Source organism: Rhinoderma darwinii (assembly GCF_050947455.1).
Source record: "Rhinoderma darwinii isolate aRhiDar2 chromosome 2 unlocalized genomic scaffold, aRhiDar2.hap1 SUPER_2_unloc_3, whole genome shotgun sequence".
Classification (NCBI taxonomy): domain Eukaryota; kingdom Metazoa; phylum Chordata; class Amphibia; order Anura; family Rhinodermatidae; genus Rhinoderma; species Rhinoderma darwinii.
Window position 1 is genome coordinate 194499 of NW_027461696.1, and position 19451 is coordinate 213949.

Consider the following 19451-nt stretch of genomic DNA (forward strand, 5'->3'; position numbering starts at 1 on the left):
AATTCTGGTCACATGATACGACTTTTACTGCGATTCTGGTCACGACACAAATTTTATTGCAATTCTGGTCACATGATACGAATTTTACTGCAATTCTGATCACATTACATTTTATTGCAATTCTGGTCACATGATACGACTTTTACTGCGATTCTGGTCACATGATACGACTTTTACTGTGATTCTGGTCACATGACAAATTTTATGGCAATTCTGGTCACATGACACAAATTTTATTGCAATTCTGATCACATGATACGAATTTTACGGCAATTCTGGTCACATGACACAAATTTTATTGCAATTCTGGTCACATGATACGACTTTTACTGTGATTCTGGTCACATGATACGAATTTTACTGCAATTCTGGTCACATGATACGACTTTTACTGTGATTGTGGTCACATGACACACATTTTATTGCAATTCTGGTCACATGACAAATTTTATTGCAATTCTCGTCACATGACACAAATTTTATTGCAATTCTGGTCACATGACACAAATTTTATTGCAATTCTGGACACATGATACGACTTTTACTGCAATTCTGGTCACATGATACGACTTTTACTGCGATTCTGGTCACATGACACAAATTTTATTGCAATTCTGGTCAGAACACAAATTTTATTGCAATTCTGGTCACATGATACGAATTTTACTGCAATTCTGGTCGCATGATACGAATTTTACTGCAATTCTGGTCGCATGATACGACTTTTACTGCGATTCTTGTCAGGTGACATTTTATTGCAATTCTGGTCACATGATACGACTTTTACTGTGATTCTGGTCACATGACACAATTTTTATTGCAATTCTGGTCACATGACAAATTTTACGGCAATTCTGGTCACATGACACAAATTTTACTGCAATTCTGGTCACATGATACGAATTTTACTGCAATTCTGGTCACATGATACGAATTTTACTGCAATTCTGGTCACATGACACAATTTTTATTGCAATTCTGGTCACATGACAAATTTTATGGCAATTCTGGTCACATGATACGACTTTTACTGTGATTCTGGTCACATGACACAATTTTTATTGCAATTCTGGTCACATGACAAATTTTACGGCAATTCTGGTCACATGACACAAATTTTGCTGCAATTCTGGTCACATGATACGAATTTTACTGCAATTCTGGTCACATGATATGACTTTTACTGTGATTCTGGTCACATGATACGACTTTTACTGTGATTCTGGTCACATGACACAAATTTTATTGCAATTCTGGTCACATGACAAATTTTACGACAATTCTGGTCACATGTTACAAATTTTATTTCAATTCTGGTCACATGACACAAATTTTATTGCAATTCTGGTCACATGACACAAATTTTTCTTCAATTCTGGTCACATGATACGACTTTTACTGTGATTTCTGGTCACATGACACAAATTTTATGGCAATTCTGGTCACATGACACAAATTTTATTGCAATTCTGGTCACATGACACAAATTTTATTGCAATTCTGGTCACATGACAAATTTTATGGCAATTCTGGTCACATGACACAAATTTTATTGCAATTCTGGTCACATGACAAATTTTATGGCAATTCTGGTCACATGACACAAATTTTATTGCAATTCTGGTCACATGATACGAATTTTACTGTGATTCTGGTCACATGATACAAATTTTACTGCGATTCTGGTCACATGATACGACTTTTACTGTGATTCTGGTCACATGATACAATTTTTATTGCGATTCTGGACACATGACAAATTTTACGGCAATTCTGGTCACATGACACAAATTTTAGTGCTATTCTGGTCACATGATACGAATTTTACTGCAATTCTGGTCACATGATACGAATTTTACTGCAATTCTGGTCACATGACACAAATTTTATTGCAATTCTGGTCACATGACACAAATTTTATTGCAATTCTGGTCACATGATACGACTTTTACTGTGATTCTGGTCACATGACACAATTTTTATTGCAATTCTGGTCACATGACAAATTTTACGGCAATTCTGGTCACATGACACAAATTTTACTACAATTCTGGTCACATGATACGAATTTTACTGCAATTCTGGTCACATGATACGAATTTTACTGCAATTCTGGTCACATGACACAAATTTTATTGGAATTCTGGTCACATGACAAATTTTACGGCAATTCTGGTCACATGATACGACTTTTACTGTGATTCTGGTCACATGACACAATTTTTATTGCAATTCTGGTCACATGACAAATTTTATGGCAATTCTGGTCACATGATACGACTTTTACTGTGATTCTGGTCACATGACACAATTTTTATTGCAATTCTGGTCACATGACAAATTTTACGGCAATTCTGGTCACATGACACAAATTTTACTGCAATTCTGGTCACATGATACGAATTTTACGGCAATTCTGGTCACATGATATGACTTTTACTGTGATTCTGGTCACATGATACGACTTTTACTGTGATTCTGGTCACATGACACAAATTTTATTGCAATTCGGGTCACATGATACGAATTTTACTGCAATTCTGGTCACATGATACGAATTTTACTGCAATTCTGGTCACGACACAAATTTTATTGCAATTCTGGTCACATGACACAAATTTTATTGCAATTCTGGTCACATGATACAAATTTTACTGCAATTCTGGTCACATGATACGACTTTTACTGTGATTCTGGTCACATGATACGACTTTTACTGTGATTCTGGTCACATGATACAAATTTTACTGCAATTCTGGTCACATGATACGACTTTTACTGTGATTCTGGTCACATGACACAATTTTTATTGCAATTCTGGTCACATGACAAATTTTACGACAATTCTGGTCACATGACACAAATTTTATTGCAATTCTGGTCATATGACACAAATTTTATGGCAATTCTGGTCACATGATACGACTTTTACTGTGATTCTGGTCACATGACACAAATTTTATTGCAATTCTGGTCACATGACACAAATTTTATTGCAATTCTGGTCACATGACACAAATTTTATTGCAATTCTGGTCACATAATACGAATTTTACTGTGATTCTGGTCACATGATACAAATTTTACTGCGATTCTGGTCACATGATACGACTTTTACTGTGATTCTGGTCACATGATACAAATTTTACTGCAATTCTGGTCACATGATACGACTTTTACTGTGATTCTGGTCACATGACACAACTTTTATTGCAATTCTGGTCACATGGCAAATTTTACGACAATTCTGGTCACATGACACAAATTTTATTGCAATTCTGGTCACATGACACAAATGTTATTGCAATTCTGGTCACATGACACAAATGTTATTGCAATTCTGGTCACATGATACAAATTTTATTGCAATTCTGGTCACATGATACGACTTACTGTGATTCTGGTCACATGACATAAATTTTATTGCAATTCTGGTCACATGACAAATTTTATTGCAATTCTGGTCACATTATACGAATTTTACTGCAATTCTGGTCACATGATACGACTTTTACTGTGATTCTGGTCACATGATACGACTTTTACTGCGATTCTGGTCACGACACAAATTTTATTGCAATTCTGGTCACATGACACAAATTTTACTGCAATTCTGGTCACATGATACGAATTTTACTGCAATTCTGGTCACATGACACAAATTTTATTGCAATTCTGGTCACATGACACAAATTTTACTGCAATTCTATTCACATGACATTTTATTGCAATTCTGGTCACATGATACGACTTTTACTGCGATTCTGGTCACGACACAAATTTTATTGCAATTCTGGTCACATGACACATTTTATTGCAATTCTGGTCACATGATACGACTTACTGTGATTCTGGTCACATGACACAAATTTTACTGCAATTCTGGTCACATTATACGAATTTTACTGCAATTCTGGTCACATGATACGAATTTTACTGTGATTCTGGTCACATGATACGACTTTTACTGTGATTCTGGTCACATGACAAATTTTATTGCAATTCTGGTCACATGATACGAATTTTACTGCAATTCTGGTCACATGATACGACTTTTACTGCAATTCTGGTCACATGACACAAATTTTACTGCAATTCTGGTCACATGATACGACTTTTACGGCAATTCTGGTCACATGACAAATTTTATGGCAATTCTGGTCACATGACACAAATTTTATTGCAATTCTGATCACATGATACGAATTTTACGGCAATTCTGGTCACATGACACAAATTTTATTGCAATTCTGGTCACATTATACGAATTTTACTGCAATTCTGATCACATGACATTTTATTGCAATTCTGGTCACATGATACGACTTTTACTGTGATTCTGGTCACATGATACGAATTTTACTGCAATTCTGGTCACATGATACGACTTTTACTGTGATTGTGGTCACATGACACACATTTTATTGCAATTCTGGTCACATGACAAATTTTATTGCAATTCTCGTCACATGACACAAATTTTATTGCAATTCTGGTCACATGACACAAATTTTATTGCAATTCTGGACACATGATACGACTTTTACTGCAATTCTGGTCACATGACACAAATTTTATTGCAATTCTGGTCACAACACAAATTTTATTGCAATTCTGGTCACATGATACGAATTTTATTGCAATTCTGGTCACATGATACGACTTTTACTGCGATTCTTGTCAGGTGACATTTTATTGCAATTCTGGTCACATGATACAAATTTTACTGCAATTCTGGTCACATGATACGACTTTTACTGTGATTCTGGTCACATGACAAATTTTATGGCAATTCTGGTCACATGACACAAATTTTATTGCAATTCTGGTCACATTATACGAATTTTACTGCAATTCTGATCACATGACATTTTATTGCAATTCTGGTCACATGATACCACTTTTACTGTGATTCTGGTCACATGATACGAATTTTACTGCAATTCTGGTCACATGATACGACTTTTACTGTGATTGTGGTCACATGACACACATTTTATTGCAATTCTGGTCACATGACAAATTTTACGGCAATTCTGGTCACATGACACAAATTTTACTGCAATTCTGGTCACATGACACAAATTTTACTGCAATTCTGGTCACATGATACGAATTTTACTGCAATTCTGGTCACATGATACGAATTTTACTGCAATTCTGGTCACATGACACAAATTTTATTGCAATTCTGGTCACATGACAAATTTTATGGCAATTCTGGTCACATGATACGACTTTTACTGTGATTCTGGTCACATGACACAATTTTTATTGCAATTCTGGTCACATGACAAATTTTACGGCAATTCTGGTCACATGACACAAATTTTGCTGCAATTCTGGTCACATGATACGAATTTTACTGCAATTCTGGTCACATGATATGACTTTTACTGCAATTCTGGTCACATGATACGACTTTTACTGTGATTCTGGTCACATGATACGACTTTTACTGTGATTCTGGTCACATGACACAAATTTTATTGCAATTCTGGTCACATGACAAATTTTACGACAATTCTGGTCACATGTTACAAATTTTATTTCAATTCTGGTCACATGACACAAATTTTATTGCAATTCTGGTCACATGACACAAATTTTACTGCAATTCTGGTCACATGACACATTTTATTGCAATTCTGGTCACATGATACGACTTTTACTGTGATTCTGGTCACATGACACAAATTTTACTGCAATTCTGGTCACATGATACGACTTTTACTGCAATTCTGGTCACATTATACGAATTTTACTGCAATTCTGATCACATGACATTTTATTGCAATTCTGGTCACATGATACGACTTTTACTGTGATTCTGGTCACATGATACGAATTTTACTGTGATTCTGGTCACATGATACGACTTTTACTGTGATTCTGGTCACATGACAAATTTTATTGCAATTCTGGTCACATGATACGAATTTTATTGCAATTCTGGTCACATGATACGAATTTTACTGCAATTCTGGTCACATGATACGACTTTTACTGCGATTCTGGTCACATGACACAAATTTTATTGCAATTCTGGTCACATGATACGAATTTTACTGCAATTCTGATCACATTACATTTTATTGCAATTCTGGTCACATGATACGACTTTTACTGCGATTCTGGTCACGACACAAATTTTCTTGCAATTCTGGTCACATGACACAAATTTTACTGCAATTCGGGTCACATGATACGACTTTTACTGTGATTCTGGTCACATGACACAAATTTTACTGCAATTCTGGTCACATTATACGAATTTTACTGCAATTCTGGTCACATGATACGACTTTTACTGTGATTCTGGTCACATGATACGAATTTTACTGTGATTCTGGTCACATGATACGACTTTTACTGTGATTCTGGTCACATGACAAATTTTATTGCAATTCTGGTCACATGATACGAATTTTATTGCAATTCTGGTCACATGATACGAATTTTACTGCAATTCTGGTCACATGATACGACTTTTACTGCAATTCTGGTCACATGACACAAATTTTACTGCAATTCTGGTCACATGATACGACTTTTACGGCAATTCTGGTCACATGACAAATTTTATGGCAATTCTGGTCACATGACACAAATTTTATTGCAATTCTGATCACATGATACGAATTTTACGGCAATTCTGGTCACATGACACAAATTTTATTGCAATTCTGGTCACATTATACGAATTTTACTGCAATTCTGATCACATGACATTTTATTGCAATTCTGGTCACATGATACGACTTTTACTGTGATTCTGGTCACATGATACGAATTTTACTGCAATTCTGGTCACATGATACGACTTTTACTGTGATTGTGGTCACATGACACACATTTTATTGCAATTCTGGTCACATGACAAATTTTACGGCAATTCTGGTCACATGACACAAATTTTACTGCAATTCTGGTCACATGACACAAATTTTACTGCAATTCTGGTCACATGATACGAATTTTACTGCAATTCTGGTCACATGATACGAATTTTACTGCAATTCTGGTCACATGACACAAATTTTATTGCAATTCTGGTCACATGACAAATTTTATGGCAATTCTGGTCACATGATACGACTTTTACTGTGATTCTGGTCACATGACACAATTTTTATTGCAATTCTGGTCACATGACAAATTTTACGGCAATTCTGGTCACATGACACAAATTTTGCTGCAATTCTGGTCACATGATACGAATTTTACTGCAATTCTGGTCACATGATATGACTTTTACTGTGATTCTGGTCACATGATACGACTTTTACTGTGATTCTGGTCACATGACACAAATTTTATTGCAATTCTGGTCACATGACAAATTTTACGACAATTCTGGTCACATGTTACAAATTTTATTTCAATTCTGGTCACATGACACAAATTTTATTGCAATTCTGGTCACATGACATTTTATTGCAATTCTGGTCACATGATACGACTTTTACTGCAATTCTGGTCACATTATACGAATTTTACTGCAATTCTGATCAAATGACATTTTATTGCAATTCTGGTCACATGATACGACTTTTACTGTGATTCTGGTCACATGATACGAATTTTACTGTGATTCTGGTCACATGATACGACTTTTACTGTGATTCTGGTCACATGACAAATTTTATTGCAATTCTGGTCACATGATACGAATTTTATTGCAATTCTGGTCACATGATACGAATTTTACTGCAATTCTGGTCACATGATACGACTTTTACTGCGATTCTGGTCACATGACACAAATTTTATTGCAATTCTGGTCACATGATACGAATTTTACTGCAATTCTGATCACATGACATTTTATTGCAATTCTGGTCACATGATACGACTTTTACTGTGATTCTGGTCACATGATACGAATTTTACTGTGATTCTGGTCACATGATACGACTTTTACTGTGATTCTGGTCACATGACAAATTTTATTGCAATTCTGGTCACATGATACGAATTTTATTGCAATTCTGGTCACATGATACGAATTTTACTGCAATTCTGGTCACATGATACGACTTTTACTGCGATTCTGGTCACATGACACAAATTTTATTGCAATTCTGGTCACATGATACGAATTTTACTGCAATTCTGATCACATTACATTTTATTGCAATTCTGGTCACATGATACGACTTTTACTGCGATTCTGGTCACGACACAAATTTTCTTGCAATTCTGGTCACATGACACAAATTTTACTGCAATTCTGGTCACATGATACGACTTTTACTGTGATTCTGGTCACATGACAAATTTTATGGCAATTCTGGTCACATGACACAAATTTTATTGCAATTCTGGTCACATTATACGAATTTTACTGCAATTCTGATCACATGACATTTTATTGCAATTCTGGTCACATGATACGACTTTTACTGTGATTCTGGTCACATGATACGAATTTTACTGCAATTCTGGTCACATGATACGACTTTTACTGTGATTGTGGTCACATGACACACATTTTATTGCAATTCTGGTCACATGACAAATTTTATTGCAATTCTCGTCACATGACACAAATTTTATTGCAATTCTGGTCACATGACACAAATTTTATTGCAATTCTGGACACATGATACGACTTTTACTGCAATTCTGGTCACATGATACGACTTTTACTGCGATTCTGGTCACATGACACAAATTTTATTGCAATTCTGGTCACAACACAAATTTTATTGCAATTCTGGTCACATGATACGAATTTTATTGCAATTCTGGTCACATGATACGAATTTTACTGCAATTCTGGTCGCATGATACGACTTTTACTGCGATTCTTGTCAGGTGACATTTTATTGCAATTCTGGTCACATGATACGACTTTTACTGTGATTCTGGTCACATGACACAATTTTTATTGCAATTCTGGTCACATGACAAATTTTATGGCAATTCTGGTCACATGATACGACTTTTACTGTGATTCTGGTCACGACACAATTTTTATTGCAATTCTGGTCACATGACACAAATTTTACTGCAATTCTGGTCACATGACACAAATTTTACTGCAATTCTGGTCACATGATACGAATTTTACTGCAATTCTGGTCACATGATACGAATTTTACTGCAATTCTGGTCACATGACACAAATTTTATTGGAATTCTGGTCACATGACAAATTTTACGGCAATTCTGGTCACATGATACGACTTTTACTGTGATTCTGGTCACATGACACAATTTTTATTGCAATTCTGGTCACATGACAAATTTTACGGCAATTCTGGTCACATGACACAAATTTTGCTGCAATTCTGGTCACATGATACGAATTTTACTGCAATTCTGGTCACATGATATGACTTTTACTGTGATTCTGGTCACATGATACGACTTTTACTGTGATTCTGGTCACATGACACAAATTTTATTGCAATTCTGGTCACATGACAAATTTTACGACAATTCTGGTCACGTTACAAATTTTATTTCAATTCTGGTCACATGACACAAATTTTATTGCAATTCTGGTCACATGACACAAATTTTATTGCAATTCTGGTTACATGACACAAATTTTTCTTCAATTCTGGTCACATGATACGACTTTTACTGTGATTTCTGGTCACATGACACAAATTTTATGGCAATTCTGGTCACATGACACAAATTTTATTGCAATTCTGGTCACATGATACGAATTTTACTGTGATTCTGGTCACATGATACAAATTTTACTGCGATTCTGGTCACATGATACGACTTTTACTGTGATTCTGGTCACATGACGCAACTTTTATTGCAATTCTGGTCACATGGCAAATTTTACTACAATTCTGGTCACATGACACAAATTTTATTGCAATTCTGGTCACATGACACAAATTTTATTGCAATTCTGGTCACATGACACAAATTTTATTGCAATTCTGGTCACATGACACAAATTTTACTGCAATTCTGGTCACATGATACGACTTTTACTGTGATTCTGGTCACATGACACAATTTTTATTGCAATTCTGGTCACATGACACAAATTTTATGGCAATTCTGGTCACATGACACAAATTTTATTGCAATTCTGGTCACATGATACGAATTTTACTGTGATTCTGGTCACATGATACAAATTTTACTGCGATTCTGGTCACATGATACGACTTTTACTGTGATTCTGGTCACATGACGCAACTTTTATTGCAATTCTGGTCACATGGCAAATTTTACTACAATTCTGGTCACATGACACAAATTTTATTGCAATTCTGGTCACATGACACAAATTTTATTGCAATTCTGGTCACATGACACAAATTTTATTGCAATTCTGGTCACATGACACAAATTTTACTGCAATTCTGGTCACATGATACGACTTTTACTGTGATTCTGGTCACATGACACAATTTTTATTGCAATTCTGGTCACATGACAAATTTTATGGCAATTCTGGTCACATGATACGACTTTTACTGTGATTCTGGTCACATGACACAATTTTTATTGCAATTCTGGTCACATGACAAATTTTACGGCAATTCTGGTCACATGACACAAATTTTACTGCAATTCTGGTCACATGATACGAATTTTACTGCAATTCTGGTCACATGATATGACTTTTACTGTGATTCTGGTCACATGATACGACTTTTACTGTGATTCTGGTCACATGACACAAATTTTATTGCAATTCGGGTCACATGATACGAATTTTACTGCAATTCTGGTCACATGATACGAATTTTACTGCAATTCTGGTCACGACACAAATTTTATTGCAATTCTGGTCACATGACACAAATTTTATTGCAATTCTGGTCACATGATACGACTTTTACTGTGATTCTGGTCACATGATACGACTTTTACTGTGATTCTGGTCACGATACAAATTTTACTGCAATTCTGGTCACATGATACGACTTTTACTGTGATTCTGGTCACATGACACAATTTTTATTGCAATTCTGGTCACATGACAAATTTTACGACAATTCTGGTCACATGACACAAATTTTATTGCAATTCTGGTCATATGACACAAATTTTATGGCAATTCTGGTCACATGATACGACTTTTACTGTGATTCTGGTCACATGACACAAATTTTATTGCAATTCTGGTCACATGACACAAATTTTATTGCAATTCTGGTCACATGACACAAATTTTATTGCAATTCTGGTCACATGATACGAATTTTACTGTGATTCTGGTCACATGATACAAATTTTACTGCGATTCTGGTCACATGATACGACTTTTACTGTGATTCTGGTCACATGATACAAATTTTACTGCAATTCTGGTCACATGATACGACTTTTACTGTGATTCTGGTCACATGACACAACTTTTATTGCAATTCTGGTCACATGGCAAATTTTACGACAATTCTGGTCACATGACACAAATTTTATTGCAATTCTGGTCACATGACACAAATTTTATTGCAATTCTGGTCACATGACACAAATGTTATTGCAATTCTGGTCATATGACACAAATTTTATTGCAATTCTGGTCACATGATACAAATTTTATTGCAATTCTGGTCACATGATACGAATTTTACTGCAATTCTGGTCACATGATACGACTTACTGTGATTCTGGTCACATGACACAAATTTTATTGCAATTCTGGTCACATGACAAATTTTATTGCAATTCTGGTCACATTATACGAATTTTACTGCAATTCTGGTCACATGATACGACTTTTACTGTGATTCTGTTCACATGATACGACTTTTACTGCGATTCTGGTCACGACACAAATTTTATTGCAATTCTGGTCACATGACACAAATTTTACTGCAATTCTGGTCACATGATACGAATTTTACTGCAATTCTGGTCACATGACACAAATTTTATTGCAATTCTGGTCACATGACACAAATTTTACTGCAATTCTATTCACATGACATTTTATTGCAATTCTGGTCACATGATACGACTTTTACTGCGATTCTGGTCACGACACAAATTTTATTGCAATTCTGGTCACATGATACGACTTTTACTGTGATTCTGGTCACATGACACAAATTTTACTGCAATTCTGGTCACATGATACGACTTTTACTGCAATTCTGGTCACATTATACGAATTTTACTGCAATTCTGATCACATGACATTTTATTGCAATTCTGGTCACATGATACGACTTTTACTGTGATTCTGGTCACATGACACAAATTTTATTGCAATTCTGGTCACATGATACGACTTTTACTGCGACCCCGGTCACATGATACAAAATTGACTGCGATCTTGGTCTTATGATAACATTTTTACAATAATTCTGGTCACCTGTTGTAACTTTCCTGCGATTTGATTCACATAATGCAAACGTTTGCAGTCTTAGTCACATGATTCAACTTTTACTGCAATTCTGGTCACATGACACAACTCTTATATATTTTTTTGAATTCCAGTCACATGAGATGACATTGCGAATAAGCTCATGTGGGGGACTGGTCACATGACAAGATTTCCGTGCGTTCAGCAGTCGCCTCATCTGTAGATTATTGACTATAACGGACAATTGCTCGCAGCACACTTTGTTAGGACCGCGGTATCTACAAAATGTCATCATTGTCATTATTATCATCATCATCCTCATCATCGTCGTCATTGTCATCATCGTCATCATCATCATCGTTGTGTTTGGATTTCTGGTGTTAATGTAGATTCCTGTCTTTCCAGATACGAAGCTGAACATGATGGACACCGGACGTCCCTACCTGACCAATCCCTTCCCGGCAAGAAGTCTTGTCCGCTCGACCAATGGAGGTAAAGCAGCAGCGCTGACACATGCATCATACACTATACACTATACACTATACACTATACATCATACATTATACATCATATACTATACATCATACACTATACATCATACACTATACACTATACATCATACACTATACATCATACACTATACATCATACACTATACATCATACATCATACACTATACATCATACACTATACATCATACACTATACATCATACACTATACATCATACACTATACATCATACACTATACATCATACACCATACACCATACACTATACATCATACACTATACACTATACACTATACATCATACACTATACATCATACACTATACATCATACACTATACATCATACACTATACACTATACATCATACACTATACATCATACACTATACATCATACACTATACATCATACACTATACATCATACACTATACATCATACACTATACATCATACACTATACATCATACACTATACACTATACACTATACACTATACATCATACATTATACATCATATACTATACATCATACACTATACATCATACACTATACACTATACACCATACACTATACATCATACACTATACATCATACACTATACATCATACACTATACATCATACATCATACACTATACATCATACACTATACATCATACACTATACATCATACACTATACATCATACACCATACACCATACACTATACATCATACACTATACACTATACACTATACACTATACATCATACACTATACATCATACACTATACATCATACACTATACATCATACACTATACATCATACACTATACACTATACATCATACACTATACATCATACACTATACATCATACACTATACACTATACACTATACACTATACATCATACACTATACATCATACACTATACATCATACACTATACATCATACACTATACACTATACATCATACACTATACATCATACACTATACATCATACACTATACACTATACATCATACACTATACACTATACATCATACACTATACACTATACACTATACATCATACACTATACATCATACACTATACATCATACACTATACATCATACACTATACACTATACAATATACACTATACATCATACACTATACATCATACACTATACAATATACACTATACACTATACATCATACACTATACACTATACATCATACACTATACACTATACATCATACACTATACACTATACATCATACACTATACACTATACATCATACACTATACACTATGCATCATACACTATACACTATACATCATACACTATACACTATACATCATACATCACACACTATACACTATACATCATACAATATACACTATACACTATACACTATACATCATACACTATACACTATACATCATACACTATACATCATACACTATACACTATACATCATACACTATACACTATGCATCATACACTATACACTATACATCATACACTATACATCATACACTATACATCACACACTATACACTATACATCATACACTATACATCATACACTATACACTATACATCATACACTATACACCATACACTATACACCATACACCATACACTATACATCATACACTATACACTATACATCATACACTATACATCATACACTATACACTATACACTATACACTATGCATCATACACTATACACTATGCATCATACACTATACACTATGCATCATACACTATACACTATGCATCATACACTAAACACTATGCATCATACACTATACATCATACACTATACACTATACATCATACACTATACACTATGCATCATACACTAAACACTATACATCATACACTATACACTATACATTATACACTATACATCATACACTATACACTATACATCATACACTATACACTATACATCATACACTATACACTATGCATCATACACTATACACTATACATCATACACTATACACTATACATCATACATCACACACTATACACTATACATCATACAATATACACTATACACTATACACTATACATCATACACTATACACTATACATCATACACTATACATCATACACTATACACTATACATCATACACTATACACTATGCATCATACACTATACACTATACATCATACACTATACATCATACACTATACATCACACACTATACACTATACATCATACACTATACATCATACACTATACACTATACATCATACACTATACACCATACACTATACACCATACACCATACACTATACATCATACACTATACACTATACATCATACACTATACATCATACACTATACACTATACACTATACACTATGCATCATACACTATACACTATGCATCATACACTATACACTATGCATCATACACTATACACTATGCATCATACACTAAACACTATGCATCATACACTATACATCATACACTATACACTATACATCATACACTATACACTATGCATCATACACTAAACACTATACATCATACACTATACACTATACATTATACACTATACATCATACACTATACACTATACATCATACATCATACACTATACATCATACACTATGCATCATACACTATACATCATACACTATACACTATACATCATACATCACACACTATACACTATACATCATACATCATACACTATACACTATACATCATACACTATACACCATACACTATACACCATACACCATACACTATACATCATACACTATGCATCATACACTATGCATCATACATCATACACTATACATCATACACTATACACTATGCATCATACACTATACACTATGCATCATACACTATACACTATACACTATACATCATACACTATACAATATACACTATACATCATACACTATACATCATACACTATACACTATACATCATACACTATACATCATACACTATACACTATACATCATACACTATACACTATACATCATACATCACACACTATACATCATACACTATACACTATACATCATACACTATACATCATACACTATACATCATACACTATACATCATACACTATACATCATACACTATACACTATACATCATACACTATACATCATACACTATACATCATACACTATGCATCATACACTATACACTATACATCATACACTATACACTATACATCATACACTATACACTATACATCATACACTATACATCATACACTATACACTATGCATCATACACTATACACTATACATCATAAATCATACATCATACACTATACATCATACACTATACACTATACACTATACATCATACACTATACACTATACATCATACACTATACACTATACACTATACATCATACACTAAACACTATGCATCATACACTATACATCATACGCTATACACTATACATCATACACTATACATCATACACTATACACTATGCATCATACACTATACACTATGCATCATACACTATACACTATACATCATACACTATACATCATACACTATGCATCATACACTATGCATCATACACTATACATCATACACTATACATCATACACTATACACTATGTATCATACACTATGCATCATACACTATACATCATACACTACACTACACTATACACTATACATCATACACTATACACTACATCATACACTATGCATCATACACTATACACTATACATCATACACTATACATCATACACTATACACTATACATCATACACTATACATCATACACTATACACTATGCATCATACACTATACACTATGCATCATACACTATACACTATACATCATACACTATACATCATACACTATGCATCATACACTATGCATCATACACTATACATCATACACTATACATCATACACTATACACTATGTATCATACACTATGCATCATACACTATACATCATACACTACACTATACACTATACATCATACACTATACACTACATCATACACTATGCATCATACACTATACATCATACACTATACATCATACACTATACACTATACATCATACACTATACATCATACACTATACATCATACACTATACACTATGCATCATACACTATACATCATACACTATACACTACATCATACATCACACATTATACATCATACACTATACACTATACATCATACACTATACACTATACATCATACACTATACACTACATCATACATCACACATCATACACTATACATCATACACTACACTATACATCATACACTATACACCATACACTATGCATCATACACTATACATCATACACTATACATCATACACTATACACTATGCATCATACACTATACACTATGCATCATACACTATACACTATACATCATACATCATACACTACACTATGCATCATACACTATACATCATACACTATACATCATACACTATACATCATACACTATACATCATACACTATACACTATGCATCATACACTATACACTATGCATCATACACTATACATCATGCATTACACATTATACATCATACACTATACATCATAACCTATACATCATACACTATGCATCATACACTATACACTATGCATCATACTCTATACATCATACATCACACATTATACATCATACACTATACATCATACACTATACACTATGCATCATACACTATACACTATGCATCATACACTATACATCATACACTATACACTATGCATCATACACTATACATCATGCATTACACACTATACATCATACACTATACATCATGCATTACACATTATACATCATACACTATACATCATACACTATACATCATACATCATACACTATACATCATACACTATACATCATACAATATACACTATACATCATACACTATACATCATACACTATACACTACACATCATACACTATACATCATACACTATGCATCATACACTATACACTATGCATCATACTCTATACATCATACATCACACATACATCATACACTATACATCATACACTATACACTATTCATCATACACTATACACTATGCATCATACACTATACATCATACACTATGCATCATACACTATACATCATGCATTACACACTATACATCATACACTATACATCATACACTATACATCATGCATTACACATTATACATCATACACTATACATCATACACTATACACTATACATCATACACTATACATCATACACTATACATCATACACTATACATCATACACTATACATCATACACTATACATCATACACTATACATCACACATTAAACATCACACATTATACATTATACATTACACATCACACATTATACATCACACATTATACATTATACATTATACATTACACATTATACATTACACATTATACATTACACATTACACATTATACATTACACATTATACATTATACATTACACATTATACATTACACATTATACATCACACATTATACATTACACATCACACATTACACATCACACATTATACATTACACATTATACATTACACATTATACATTATACATTACACATTATACATTACACATTATACATTACACATTATACATTACACATCATACATCACACATTATACATCACACATTATACATCACACATTATACATCACACATTATACATCACACATTATACATCACACATTAAACATCACACATCATACATCACACATCATACATCACACATTATACATCACACATTATACATCACACATCATACATCACACATTATACATCACACATCACACATTATACATTACACATCCCACATTACACATCACACATCACATCACACATTATACATCACACATTATACATTACACATTATACATCACACATTACACATCCCACATTATACATTACACATCACACATTATACATTACACATCACACATTACACATCACACATTATACATCACACATTATACATCACACATTTTACATCACACATTACACATCACACATCATACATCACACATCACACATTATACATAACACATCACACATCAAACATTATACATCACACATTACACATTACACATCACACATTACACATCACACATTATACATCACACATTACACATCACACATTACACATCACACATTACACATCACACATTATACATCACACATTATACATCACACATTTAACATCACACATTACACATCACACATCATACATCACACATCACACATTATACATAACACATCACACATCAAACATTATACATCACACATTATACATCACACATTATACATCACGCATTATACATCACACATTATACATCACACATTACACATCACACATTATACATCACACATCACACATTATACATCACACATTATACATCACACATTACACATCACACATTATACATCACACATTATACATCATACATTATACATCACACATCATACATTACACATTATACATTATACATTACACATCACATTATACATCACACATTATACATCACACATCACACATCATACATCACACATTATACATCACACATTATACATCATACATCACACATCATACATTATACATTATACATCACACATTGCACATCACACATTATACAGCACACATCATACATCACACATTATACATCACACATTA

At 33.5% G+C, this 19451-nt stretch overlaps 1 protein-coding gene across 5 annotated transcripts in view; it reads left to right on the plus strand.

Moving 5' to 3' along the window:
• The window catches only part of XRRA1 (X-ray radiation resistance associated 1), a 94290-nt gene that overhangs the window by 45397 nt on the left and 29442 nt on the right, over positions 1-19451 (plus strand). For all 5 annotated transcript variants that reach the window (XM_075847236.1, XM_075847237.1, XM_075847238.1 and 2 more), the window contains exon 2: positions 12704-12790. In XM_075847236.1, the coding sequence (XP_075703351.1) occupies positions 12718-12790 (73 nt within the window). In that variant the 5' untranslated portion in view covers positions 12704-12717. The remainder of the gene's footprint in view (positions 1-12703; positions 12791-19451) is intronic.